This window comes from Ovis aries, chromosome 1 (genome assembly GCF_016772045.2).
Source record: "Ovis aries strain OAR_USU_Benz2616 breed Rambouillet chromosome 1, ARS-UI_Ramb_v3.0, whole genome shotgun sequence".
NCBI lineage: Eukaryota > Metazoa > Chordata > Mammalia > Artiodactyla > Bovidae > Ovis > Ovis aries.
Window position 1 is genome coordinate 126,219,740 of NC_056054.1, and position 14,335 is coordinate 126,234,074.

At 39.3% G+C, this 14,335-nt stretch overlaps 2 protein-coding genes across 2 annotated transcripts in view; both read left to right on the forward strand.

Annotated features, from left to right (window-relative positions):
* Positions 1–255: 255 nt before the first annotated feature.
* LOC101106558 (keratin-associated protein 26-1) lies at positions 256–1,142 on the forward strand. The gene has a single exon (XM_027965704.2). It carries the CDS (start codon positions 307–309, stop codon positions 859–861), a length of 555 nt encoding a protein of 184 aa, XP_027821505.1. The 5' UTR covers positions 256–306; the 3' UTR covers positions 862–1,142.
* Positions 879–14,335, forward strand: part of LOC101116882 (keratin-associated protein 24-1) — a 37,536-nt gene continuing 24,079 nt past the window's right edge. Inside the window, exon 1 of the mRNA XM_027957911.2 lies at positions 879–939. Within this exon, the coding sequence (XP_027813712.2) occupies positions 879–939 (61 nt within the window). The remainder of the gene's footprint in view (positions 940–14,335) is intronic.

Genomic DNA, 14,335 nt, shown 5'->3' on the forward strand with positions numbered 1-14,335 from the left:
GACCTTCAAAATATCTGTCTTGGTTGGGTAATTTAAGGAGCACAGATACTATTTAAATCTGGTCATGCTGCTTTATAGATATCCTTAATCAATGGAAAGCCTTGCAAGGAATATCCAGTTTTATGGGAGGTGGAAGCATCACTTCCTGGACTCTAATGAAGAGTTGTTACGCGGCATCACACAACGCGGAAGAGTCTGTGCAGAATCACCGCCTTCTGTCAGGGTATATAAGACAGCACCGCGAAGGCGAAACCTGAGACACTCACTTCTTTGCAACAGACGACAACCTGCTCCTGAAACCTCACCATGTCTTGCCACAACTACTGCTCCGGAAACTACACCTTGGGGTCTCTCAGGAGTCCCTGTCACATTCCCGTCGCCTCCTCCGTCGGCCTCTACACTCCGAGTGTGAGCGTAGGAGATGGTCTCTGCTTGCCCAGCAGCTGTCAGGACCGAACCTGGATCCTGAGCAATGGCCAGGAGACCTGCAGTGAACCTACCAGCTGCCAGCCAGCCAACTGCGAGCCCAGCAGCTGTGAAACTTCCAGCTACCCTTCTTCTGGTTGCTATGTGCCAAGACCCAGCCAAGGAACGAGTTTTCTTCCCGCTTCTTCTTACCTCTCTGGATCCTGCCTCTCAGTGTCTTATAGACCGCTGGCCTATGTGTCCAGCAGCTCGCGACCCTTGAGCCTTCTCCCTTGTGGATATCGCCCCTCGGGTTCTTTGCCCTGTGGTCTTCAACCCATCAGCATTGTGTCCAGCGGCCTCAGACCTCTACGCCCTGTCTTCAGTGGATGCCAAACTCTGCCTTATGTGTTCAGTCCTTACCGTCCATCTTACTCTACCTGCGGAGGCCTGTAGCTTCTTTATTCCGGGCAATGATCACGCTGAAGATCCGAGACGACAATTGCAACTCCGCGCTCTTCTGCTCCTTTGCTAGTAGTGGCTGCCTGATCCAATGAAAGCTGTTCCTGTGCTTTTCCTGTGCCTGATCCAATGAAAGCTGTTCCTTTCCCATTTACATCTGTTTTTCATCTCTCCTTAGCATAAAATTATGATTTGCAGTGCTCTTCAATGTTGATTGGGTGTGGGAAGAATTTATTTGCTTTGGATTAAAATAAATGCGTTTAAGTCAGAACTAAGAACCTGGTGCTTCAGTTTGTCTTTATTTTAACACATGTGTGACTAACCTCAACTGCCTACAAGAGAAGTGGCTAGGACTTGGTATACCCAACTATGTGATTTTTACCTCACAGACTAGCTTGATGGTTTACTCCTCAAACTGCTTTCTAGATCTCTCTGATCCTACAACCTTAAAAGACCCAAAAACCTTTGGTGGAAGTTTGAAAAGACAAAATTAGGAATGATCTCCCTGTATCTCTCTTCCAGTGAACATGCCTTGACCAGAACATGCTTTCTAGTCAAAAACTAAAGGTATTTCACTCTTGCTTAAGCCTTTGATGGCTTCTTATGACTGATTCCTATACAACGAAAATACAAACATCATTACATTTGTTTCTTGCTTCTTCTTCTTCTTTTTTTTTTTTCATTGTCTCTCTCCTTCCCACTTCTTTGGCTTCACTTTCTTTTCTTCTCAATACTGCAAATTTTAAGGTCCGATGATTCTGACATACACATAGCTCCCCAACATGCTGTGTTTTGTTTGTTTGTTTTTTGTTTTAAGCCTAAACCCTTTTTACATATGGTATCTACAAGACCAGGATGAACTTCTAATCTATCCACTTTGAAGACTCATGCACATTTTTAAAAACACAGCCTAACTTTATTAAACTGTTGCTTTATTCAGCTAAATTTTTATTATATACCTACTAAATCCCAAGTCATCTGTGTCAGGCACAAGTGAATCAGAGGTGAATAAGACAACTTTGGACTATCTCAGTACTTACCAGAAGTCATATACTATGGGACATACCTGTATTAAAGGTACAGGTTTTTTCTTCATTCAACATAAAATATGTAGAGATATATATTTCAAAAAATAAAATGAGGGACTTCCTTGGAGGTACAGTGGTTAAGACTGTGCTTCCAGTGCAGAGGGCACTGGTTTGATCCCTGATTAGTGATCAAACCACAACTGGCATTACAAATCACAAACCACAACTGTCAACTACAAATTGACACTTGCCATGTTGTTGTTCAGTCGCTGAGTTGTGTCTGACTCTTCGCAACTCCATGAACTGCAGCATGCCAGGCTTCCCTGTCCTTCAGTATCTCCTGGAGTTTTGCTCAAACTCATGTCCATTGAGTAGGTGATGCCACTTGCCATCTACCACTACAAGGATTAACTCACGTGCTGTTGCAGCTGCTGACCTTCAATACTCCAGTGGAAGGAGTCCAGGGTGGAGACCAGGAGTGAGGCACTCTGTTCTTGGAGGGGTGGGGGAGGGAACTGGCAGGATAGGACTTCAGATAGCTTGATATTTTCAGGAGCTGATTTTATGAGCCTAATTTTTATATTTCCCCATATCTAGAAGAGCACTAAAATCCTTCACGGTGATGACTGTTCCTCATGACTAACAGAAATCTTCGTGAGACCAGGAGAAAACTTCTGAAAAATACATACTCCATTGTATGTATTCCCTCTTCACCAAAATTACATATGTACTGACCTTTGCCCCTGCCTCTTTGGAACAGTTTCTCAGAGCTGTCGGAGGTACTGTCTTCCAGGGTGCAGTCCTCATTTTGCCCCTAATAAAACTTAACTCACAGCTCTCATGTTATGCATTTTTTTAAGTCAACAGAACTAAGATCAACATGCCACAGAACATAATCATAAATAAATAAACAATCAAAGTACTGCTTTATCAGCAATCAGAAATATAAATTTAATAGATCAGTGAAACCATAAATACATAAATTGACTAAAAACTAAAGTGTAAAGGCATGAATATTCACGTTTTTGAAGAACTGTAATAGCTAGAAGCTTCATCAATGACAAGCAAGAAGACAGTGACCTCTAGGTACTAACTAGTGGCTGATCTCTTTAGAGAAGTATATGCCTCTGGTTATCAGAACTCATCTCTCCTATGGACTTTCTGCTGTGGAAGCTGAATGGTACTTCCTCTTATCACTGTGTTCATACTGCTGTTTCCAAACCCATTCTAGTTCTTATGTGGACTTACTTGCCTGACTCTTCTAGATATTTTGAGTCTGTGACATCTGGACCCTTTATGCTTTGAAGATGTTCCCAGGCCCTCTACATTCTAATGAACAAATCACACCTTGACTTGGCCTGTCTTTTATCTCAGACATATTTCTATTGCTGATCTTGTTGGAGTAAATTTTAAAATGATTTTAGTGAGATTTTAGTTGAACATGTAATGGAGCAGGACCCTACGGGTCTTCCCAGAACAGGACTTGCCCCATATCCTCTGCCTTACCTCCTCTCTGAAGTACCTAGATAATAGGATTTGATGCACATTTCCTGAGTGGTTTTGCAGATGTAAAATATCTACCCTCTCCAACAAGTGGAAGATGTTAACTACTTGAGGACCACATACCCCAAGCCTCCTAAGGACTGATCATGTTAACCCCTGTGACATCACCCAGCTATCTCACTATCAGAGAGTTGTGCACAGGCTGATCACAGACACTGGGACCCCTTTCCCTCACCTGACTTTTAAAAAAGCTTTACCAAAACCCTTGGCGGGGGGTGGTGGTGAGCTCAAGGATTTTAGGGCATGAGCCACCACGTCTCCTTTCTTGGCTTGTGGCAAATCTTTCTTTGCTCTAAACTCCAATGTTTTAGTAAGTTTGTTCTCACTGAACATAGGGCACATGAACTTCTGTTAACAAAATGTGACATACAAATGAATTTATACACAGATTATTACTCTACAGATGTAGCCTTTGTTCTTATTTCTAACCCATATATTAGTTTTGCCTGTTTTTGACATTAAAAATGAAATTATATAATATCTACCCATTTGTCTCTAGCTTCTTTTATTAAATATTGTGCTTGTGTGATTCTTCCATGGTGTTAAACATGCCAGTTGTCTGTTTATTTTCCTCTTGTATAATATTCACGGTGCTAAAACATCAAAACGTGTTTATGCATTCTGCCGTTGCTGATCAGAAGACTTGTTTCCGGTTTGGATCTGTTAGAAATAATGTATGAAATACTCTTTTATTCTTGCACATATCTTTTGATGTACAAATGGAGATATTTCTATTGGGTAATATATTTAGGAGTAAAGCTGACAAATTATATGAAATGTACCTGTTCAGCTATATTTTATACCATGACAAAGTTATGCCTTGTGGTTATACTAATATTGATTTCTTCTCTCAAAACCATAAGGATTTCAGTTGCTTTACATCCTCATCAATATTTATAATTGTTAGTTCTTTTAAGTTTAGCCATTCTAGTGAGTATGTAGTTATAACAAATATTGGTTTTAGTTTGAATTTCCCTGATGACTTATCAGGTTGAGAAAATTTTAAAATGTCTCTTGGCCATTTGAATATCCTTTGTGTGCCTGTGTGTGTGTGTGTGTGTGTGTGTGTGCACGCATGCACAAAGTAGACAGTCAAGTCCTTAGCTCATGGTTTTATTTGATATTTCTGCTTTTAATACGAGAATAGTTCATTGCATAGTATAGATATTGAGCCTTGTTGAATATACATATTTTTGTTTGTTTACTTTTAAATATATTCTCCCATATCACTGCTTACCTTTTCACTTAATTGTGTCTTTAGACTGAAATGGTTTCCTTATTTACAGTTAGTTCAATTTATCAACCTTTGTTTGTGGATAGTTTTTGTTGTTGTTGGTGGCGGGGGGATTTCAAAAAGATGTGCACATCAATGCTCAGTCGCTCAGTCCTGTTCAGCCCTTTGTGACCCAAGGACTGCAGCCTGCCAGGCTTCTCTGTCCATGGCTCGGTGGTCAAGTATATGCCTACCGAGGAGGACATGCGGGTTTGATCCCTGGGTTGGGGAGATCCCCTGAAGAAGGAAATGGCAGCCGACTTCAGTATTCTTGCCTGGGAAAACCCATGGACAGAGGAGCCTGGAAGACTACTGTTCATGGGGTTGCAAAGAGTTGAACACAACATAGTGACTAAGCAACAACAGCAACTAAATGGTAGCTTTAGAAAAGGTTTTCCCTTCAACATTTAAATATGCTGTCAGTGTAAAATGACGTGTGTGCATGTGTGTGTTTGTGTGCATGTTCTGAGGGTCAAGTTCCATTTGACCCAGCCCCATATCCTAAAAACTTGCTTCATTTCCTACTACAGTTCAGTGCCCTTGGGACATAAATCAAGTACCTATATATGGCTGTGCCAATATCTAAACTCTTTGTTCTGTTCTATTCACCACTTGTCTATTATTCCATCAATGTCATGCTTAATTTTTCATTGTTTTATCTGTATTTCTGAGCTTTTCTCCAGGAGCTCTTTGAAGGTTTATTTTGGTTAATATATGGCTAGTGGTTTAATTGCTAAGTTGTGTCTCACTCTTACGACCCCATGGACAGTAGCCTGCCAGGCTCCTCTGTCCATGGGATTCTTCAGGCAAGAATACTGGAGTGGGTTGCCATTTCCTTCTCCAGGGGATCTTCCCAAACCAGGAACTGAACCCCGTCTCCTGCATTGTAGGCAGATCCTTTACCAACTGAGCTACGAAGGGGGCTTAATATATGGCTAAGATCTCCATAAATTTTTGTTGACTTGAGTTTAAGTAAATTATGTTTTGGATCAGATGATAGTGAAATCTAGGGAAAGAAGCATTCAATTCAGGATAATACTAATGAGAAATTCTATATGATATATGTTTTTCCATTTGGAGTTTTATTCTGTGTGGCTGAAGACAAATATTCATTTCTCATCTCCTCATAGTTCACAATTCTAAGAACTGGAAATTAAGGGAAATTTAATATCCAATATTCCAAGATGAGACAGGACCTGCTGATAGCTATACATTAGTCCATATGTGATAATTTTCTGTTACCAGCTGTAGTTCTTTTTGTTATTGATTTAATTACCTTAATATCTGGTAAGGTAGTAATAATTGTTCCTAATTTAGACAAGATCATACAGAGTATAAATTACTAATCTGAGATTTATTTCCAAATTGTCTCAAAGTTTGTTTCTCTAGTGAACTGCATTGTGATTATAGTTAAAAAATGTATTTATTTTAGCCAATTAATTCCATATCAATATATTGTTGCTGTTATTGTTTAGTTACTAACTTACGTCTTAGTGACGCTTCCTAAGGCCCATTTGACTTCACATTCCAGGATGTCTGGCTCTAGGTGAGTGATTACATCATTGTGATTACCTGGGTTGTGAAGATCTTTTTTGTACAGTTCTTCTGTGTATTCTAGCCACCTCTTCTTAATATCTTCTGCTTCTGTTAGGTCCATACCATTTCTGTCCTTTATTGAGCCCATATTTGCATAAAATGTTCCCTTAGCATCTCTAATTTTCTTGAAGAGATCTCTAGTCACTACAAACAAAGCTAGTGGAGGTGATGGAATTCCAGTTGTGCTATTTCAAATCCTAAAAGATGATTCTGTGAAAGTGCTGCACTCAATATGCCAACAAATTTGGAAAACTCAGCAGTGGCCACAGGACCGGAAAAGGTCAGTTTTCATTCCAATCCCCAAAAAAGGCAATGCTTAGAATCCTCAAACTACCACATAATTGCACTCATTCCACATTCTAGCAAAGTAATGCTCAAAATTCTCCAAGCCAAGCTTTAGCAATACATGAACCGTGAACTTCCAGATGTTCAAGCTGGTTTTAGAAAAGGCAGAAGAACCAGATATCAAATTGCCAACATCCACTGGATCATGGAAAAAGCAAGAGAGTTCCAGAAAAACATCTATTTCTGCTTTATTGACTATGCCAAAGCCCTTGAATGTGTGGATCGCAATGAACTGTGGAAAATTCTTAAATAGATGGGAATACCAGACCACCTGAACTGCCTCTTGAGAAACCTATATGAAGGTCAGGAAGCAACAGTTAGAACTGGACATGGAACAACAGACTGGTTCCAAATAGGAAAAGGAATATGTCAAGGCTGTATATTGTCACCCTGCTTATTTAACTTCTATGCAGAGTACATCATGAGAAACGCTGGGCTGGAGGAAGCTCAAGCTGGGATCAAGATTGCTGGGAGAAATGTCAGTAACCTCAGTTATGCAGATGACACCACCCTTATCGCAGAAAGTGAAGAAGAACTAAAAAAACCTCTTGATGAAAGTGAAAGAGGAGAGTGAAAAAGTTGTCTTAAAGCTCAACATTCAGAAAACAAAGATCATGGCATCTGGTCCCATCACTTCATAGCAAATAGATGGGGAAATATTGGCAGACTTTATTTTTGGGGGGTCCAAAATCACTGCAGATGGTGACTGCAGCCATGAAAGTAAAAGGCACTTGCTCCTTGGAAGAAAAGCTATGACCAACCTAGACAGCATATTAAAAAGCAGAGACATTACTTTGCCAACAAAAGTCCATCTAGTGAAAGCTATGGTTTTTCCAGTGGTCATGTATGGATGTGAGAGTTGGACTAGAAAGAAAGCTGAATGCCAACGAATTGATGCTTTTGAACTGTGGTGTTGGAGAAGCCTCTTGAGAGTCCCTTGAACTGAAAGGAGATCCAACCAGTCCATCCTAAAGGAGATCAGCCCTGGGTGTTCATTGAAAGGACTGATGTTGAAGCTGAAACTCCAGTCCTTTGGCCATCTAATGCAAAAAGCTGACTCATTGGAAAAGACCATGATGCTGGTAAAGATTGAGGGCAGGAGAAGAAGGGGACAACAGAGGATGAGGTGGTTGGATGGCATCACTGACTCAACGGACATGAGTTTGAGTAAACTCCAGGAGTTGGTGATGGACAGAGTCCTGTTGTGATGTAGTCCCTGGGTCACAAAGAGTCGGACAACACTGAGTGACTGAATTGAACTTAACTGAAGTTGTGTCCAACTCTTTTGTGACCCATGGAGTGTAGTCCTGTCAGGCTCCTCTGTCCATGGGATTTTCTAGGCAAGAATACTGGAGTGGGTTGCCATTTCCTCGTCCAGGGGATCCTCCCAACCCAGGGACTAGACCCAGGGATGGAACCCATATTTCCTGTATTGGCAGGCAGATTCTTTACCATTGAGCCACCTATTAGTTGTTATTTACTGACTTCTAGCTCACTCCAGTACTTCACTTTCACTTTTCACTTTCACGCATTGGAGAAGGAAATGGCAACCCAATCTGATGTTCTTGCCTGGAGAATTCCAGGGACAGGGGAGCCTGGTGGGCTGCTTTCTATGGGGTCTCACAGAGTCGGACACGACTGAGGCCACTTGGTAGCAGCAGCTTCATAGGTATATGTCCTGTGGCTTAAATAAATGGAGGATAAATGATGTCTTTATTTAAAAAAATATTAATATATAAGCACCAATGCGCTGGTTGTGACTAACCCTGTGGATATAGTTTTTTTCAAACTGGCTATCAGAACTCTGCCTACCTTCTGTCAAACCGTGAATTCAGATAATACATATTGCCCTTGTTTAGTGAACTCTAATCAAGAAAGCATGTTGGGTCTCCACTGTAACCAGTCATGAAGCATTATCCCTGGAGTTCAAAATCAGATAGAATCATACTGTTCCTTATCTTGCCTAAGATAGACTGGAGACAATGAAACATTTAAACTTGAATAACAACCAGATTAGACCCTAAAGCAGCAAGCATAAAGGAAAAAAATTCGGGGTTAGTCTAACAGGTTGTTCAGATATTTTGAGCTGAGATTTTGGAATCTGAGTCTTTACTCAAAGCCTAATTCTGAAAAATCACCCCTCGATATAAAGAGTATTTATTTCTTCTCCACAGATACAATTTTTCTTGGTACCATTTTCCAGAAACTAGAGAAGGTGAAGCCAGTGGGAGTGACTCAGAAGGAAAGCATGGATTTTATTTTCAGCTTCAACATGTAAAGAGCTTAGAAATCACCATTTCAATCTAAAACCAGAAAAAGTTGGACAACTTGAAAATCGGTGCATTTTCCTGAAACCATCAGAGAGCTGAATTTGCAGACAAACTCTTCTCTCAAAATTTGGAAGAAGAATAGCTAGTGAATCTAGAGAATCATAAAATCCTGTTTGCTTGAAACCATACCCTTGTAGGAACTCAAGAATTCTGAGGACTTCTTTGGGGTTGAGTGTGAAGTAGCATGAGGATGAGAACCTCCTGCAAAGCTCAGATTTGAGAATGCGTTACACTTCATCACTTTTACCTCCAGGAACCTCACCAGGTTCTCCTGATGAAGAACTAAGAAGTTTTCCTCACAGCCATGCCAGGAGAAGGGGAGGCTTAATCCTAGTGAAACATACATAAAGCTACCTCTTCCATTACAAATCCCCATTCTCCAGGCGGGGTAGGGGAACTTCACTAGAGCCTCACCCAACCTGAAGAAAAAATACTTCTCACTTTCTAGCCCATCCACTAGCTTTCCTATTTAACCTAAGTGATGGAGAAGAGACTCAGAAAGCAGAAACACTTGTGAATGAGAAGCTTAGGGTCACTGGTCCACTAAAAGGTTGGGATTTAATTATAAGGCTATAGAGAGCTTCTTCTCTCCTACACTTCACCACCATACCCACAGGGCTCCAGCTTAGTAACAGTGGATCATAGCTGGAAGAGGTGCATGGTACAGCTTCTCTCTAAGGAGCAGGACATAAGACAGCCCAAAGCCAAAAACGGAGGGAACAAAAAGATACTATAGAAACCTGAAGGCTTTGGTACCTGTAACTACAATTTATGCATGCCTGTCTGACTCTGCAGTCTTATGGTCTGTAGCCTACCAGGCACCTCTGTCAAATGGAATTCTCCAGGCAAGAATACTGGGAGTCAGTTGCCACGCCCATCTCTATGGGATCTTCCCAACACAGGATCAAAGCTGGCCTCCTGGGTCTCCTGCACTGCAGGTGAATTCTTTATCTACAGAGTCACCTGGGAAGCCCAGAACTACAGTACAGCAAATGTCAAACAATAGCCCAGCTCTTAGCCAAATTAGCTGTAAATCTCACCCTGAGGGTCTGTTTACCTCATTTCTTATCATTCTGTACATATCTGACTTTCAACAAAGTTATGAGGTACATTGGAAAATGATATAAAAAATGGTCTTAGAGAACAAATAAGCATCAAAATCAGATTCAGATGTGATATAGATATTAGAATCATCAGATAGGAAATTAAAAATACCTCTGATAATTAGATTCAGAGTTTTAATTGAAAAAGTAGACAACATACAAGAAATGGCTAATGTTAACACAAAGATAGAAATTTGAAGAAAGAATAAAAATACTAGAAATCAAAACTATTATAACAGAAATGAAGAATGCCTCTGATTATCTCATTATCTCATATCTCAAGATATGGCCAAGAAAGAATCAATGAGTATGAATATAGATCAATAGAAACTTCTCATTACAGTGCTTATTAATAAAGGAAAAATCTCTCTTTCTCCCATAAAAAAAAAAAGAAACTTCACAAACTGAAATGCAAAGAGGGAAAAAATGGAAAAAAGTAGAACACAGAACAGAGCATCTAAGAACTGGGGGACAATGTCAAAACACACGGGAAATCAACCTTGAATATTCACTGGAAGGACTGAGGCTGAAGCTGAACCTCCAATACCTTGGCCACCTGATATGAAGAAGCAGCTCCTTGGAAAAGACTCTGATGCCGGGAAAGACTGAAGGCAAAAGGAGAAGAGGGCGGCAGAGGAAAGATGGGTGAATTACATCACTGATTCAAGGTATACGGACTTGGACGAACTCCAGGAGATGGTGAGGGACAGGGAGACCTGGTGTGCTGCAGTCCATGGGGTTGCAAAGAATCAGACAAGACTTAGCGACTGAACAACAACATATTTGTAATTGGAGTACTTAAAGAAGAAGAAAAAAAAGGAGTAGAAGAAATAATTGAAGCAATAATGACTAAGAACTTTCTAATTTAATGACAACATCAAATCACTGATTTAGAAAGTTTGGAGAATACCGAACAGGATTAAAAACTAAACCAAAACAAAACAAGCATTATACCTACTTATGTCATATTCAAACTTCAGGAAAACAAAGACAATGTGAAATCTTGGGGGGAAAAAAACAGATGAAAAAGAATGTTATGTATATAGGAAATAGGAAAAGAAATAGAGAGCTATCAGAAATCATACAGACAAGAAGAGAGTGGACTGGAATATTTAAAATGTTGAAAGAAAACAAAACAAAACAATCCCACAAACCAAAAATCTTCTATGCAGTAAAAGTATCCTTCACTTGTGAGTAAAGAAGAATAAGGATTTTCTCAAACAAAACCTGGGGAATCCATTACCAAGAGACCACCTCCACAAGAAATGTTCAAAGTTTCTTTCAGGGAAAAGGAAATTGTATATGTTAGAAGCTTAGCTGCTCATAAAGAAAGGATGAATATTGGAGAAAAAAGCTTTTTAATTTTCCTTAGTCTTAATTAATCTAAAAGAAATGTTTACGTAGCAGGACTACTTAATATTCCTCCCCTTCATCATTTAAATTATCAAACCAGTCTCTTGTTTTGTTTTTATTTTGTGGATTCCTTGAAATTCTTGAAAAAAACATCAATTTAAATTAAAAAAATACCTGTTTCAGATTTACAACCAAATAAATATTTTAGTGTATCATTTGATTAATATATCTTCATAATTTACAGTTATTTTAGTGTGCATAATCATTCAGTAAATAATTAGGATTCTCTGTTATGTGTCAAGGGGCCTTCCCTGGTTGCTAAGCAGTAAAGAATCTGCCTGCAGTGTAGAAGATACATGTTCGATCCCTGGCTTGGGAAGATCCCCTGGAGGAGGGCATGCAATCCACTCCTGTATTCCTGCCCGGGAAATCACAAGGACAGAAGAGCCTGGTGGGCTACAGTCCCTGAGGTCACAAGAGTTGTACAGGACTTAGCAATGGAGCCAGCACCTCCATTATGTGTCAATTTCTGTGAAGAGTGATGGAGACATGGTTTATCCCTTCCTTTACGGAGGTACACATTATCTGGGGGAATAATAGAAAATAAAGAGTAAACACTGATAAAGATGCGATGCTATTAGAGTGTGTAAGGTAATATAAAGGGGGTGAAAAGCATACAGGAGGAGATGATAGCTACTTTCAACAAGGTCAGAGGCATCTTGTCATTTAAAGAATGACCTGTGAACTGGAACTAGAAAGATTAGAGGGAGAGCATCCTGTGACAAACTGAAGCAGGTGTTTTAGGCAGGGAGAACAAGATTAAAGGCACAAACCTGGAGAGTTTTCAGAACAAGAGGAGACTGGTGTGACTGGAGGGTTGAGTGAGCTGAGAGCAGTGTCAGAATTGACCAATATATTTAATGTATCAGACACTCTTGCCAACCACAGGGTCATCGAATATCTCAGGTACATTTAAAATGTATTTAGCAAGCATTGGTCGTTTTCCAAGAACAGAGTAAATACAGCCAGATGGGTGTCCAACTCGAGATGAATATCTCCCCTGTACTTATCATGAGTCATAGCATCTTGTCGAGACAGTAAGATTCAAAGCGGCTCGTATTACATAAGAAAGAATGATTCTCTCACAAGATTATTTTTTAAATTAATTTTACTGGAGTAGAGCTGATTTAAAATGTGTTGGCTTCTGCTGTACAGAAAAGTGAACTTGTCATACATATACATATATCCAGTCTTTTTTTTCAGAATATTTTCTGATATAGATCACTAAAGAGATTGAGTAGTATTCCCTGTGTTATACAATAGGCCCTTATTCATTATTTCATATACAGTAGTGGGTATATGTCAATCCCAATTTTTACCCCCTCCCCCAGTAACTATAAGTTTCTTTTCTACATCTGTGACCCTATTTCTATTTTGTAATAAGTTTATTTGTACCATTTGTTTTGACTCCACATACAAGTGATATCACATATCTGTCCTCTGTTTGACTTCAGTCAGTGTGGCTATTTCTAGGTCCATCCATGTTGCTGCACATGACATTATTTCATCCTTTTTTATGACCAAGTAATATTCCATTATATATGTATGTACCACATGTTTATCCATTCATCTGTGGATGGACATTTAGATTGCTTTCATATCCCAGAAGATGATCTTTAAAAATAATTGTACCCATAAATTTTAGTATTTGTTAGTCAGTCATTAATCTAATGTTTCATTTGTGTAGCTCTATGTTTGACTTAAGATTTTGTAAGGTACACACTTCTGAGGAAGAGAAGTAGGAAGTCTGGTAAGAAGTTGTTTATGACATGTCAGCAGCTGGGACAAGCAACCATATTCTCCTCTAGATGCTTTAACATTGCCCATTACTTCCATTCATGCATTTATTTCATCAGCTGGGTAAACATAGAACAGAAGATCTTAAATTTTCAGATTACTCCTTTGGAGCTGTTATGTGATAGAAAAATAAATAATGAGGGCATATGGCAACCCACTCCAAGATTCTTGCCATGGACAGAGGAGCCTGGGTGGTTAAGTGCATAGGGTTATAAAGAGTCAGACACAACTGAAGCAACTTCACATACGCATAAACATAACTCTCGAACCAATAAAAACAAGAAGCATAGCAAATCTGAGATCATAGTACAAGACAAGGAAGTGCTATTCGTAGCCAAGTAAGGAAATGTAGTGATTTTTCCCTCACAATGTTCATTATCTTCCAAATGTGACTATTGTGGTTATTGACCGTCAGTAGAAAGCTACTTAACCAATATATTAACAAACATTTTGCTCATCTTTTGAAGGTTAAAAAATTAGAAAAATATCTTTTGAGATGTCAAAGTAACCCTAATTGTAAATTTCAAAACAAATATTGAAAGAAAATGTTCTTAATTTTGTAACTTTTCTGATATATTTACCATGACAATATTTAAATATTTGCTTTATATTTTTCAAGGTTCAAGGACTTTTCTTTTCTAAAATCACTTGGATAGTTCTACTTTTTTTTTTTTACTGTATGCATTACATTTTTATATAGAAAATTGCTCAGCATATTTTGATGCACTCTTTGGTCATTTCTTATGTCATTATTGCTAAGTGTTTACCATGATCTTTTTTCTAGTTTTTGTTGTGTATATAGATTGGGAAGTCAACTCTGAATACTAATGATGAAGCTGCAACTCCCAACACTTTGGCCACCTGATGTGAGGAGCCAACTCATTGGAAAAGACCCTGATGTTGGGAAAGATTAATGACCAAAGGGGAAGAGGGCAGCAGAGGTTGAGGTGGTTGGATGGCATCACCAGTTCAATGGACATGAACTTGATTGAACTCTGGGAGATAGTGAGGGACAGGGAA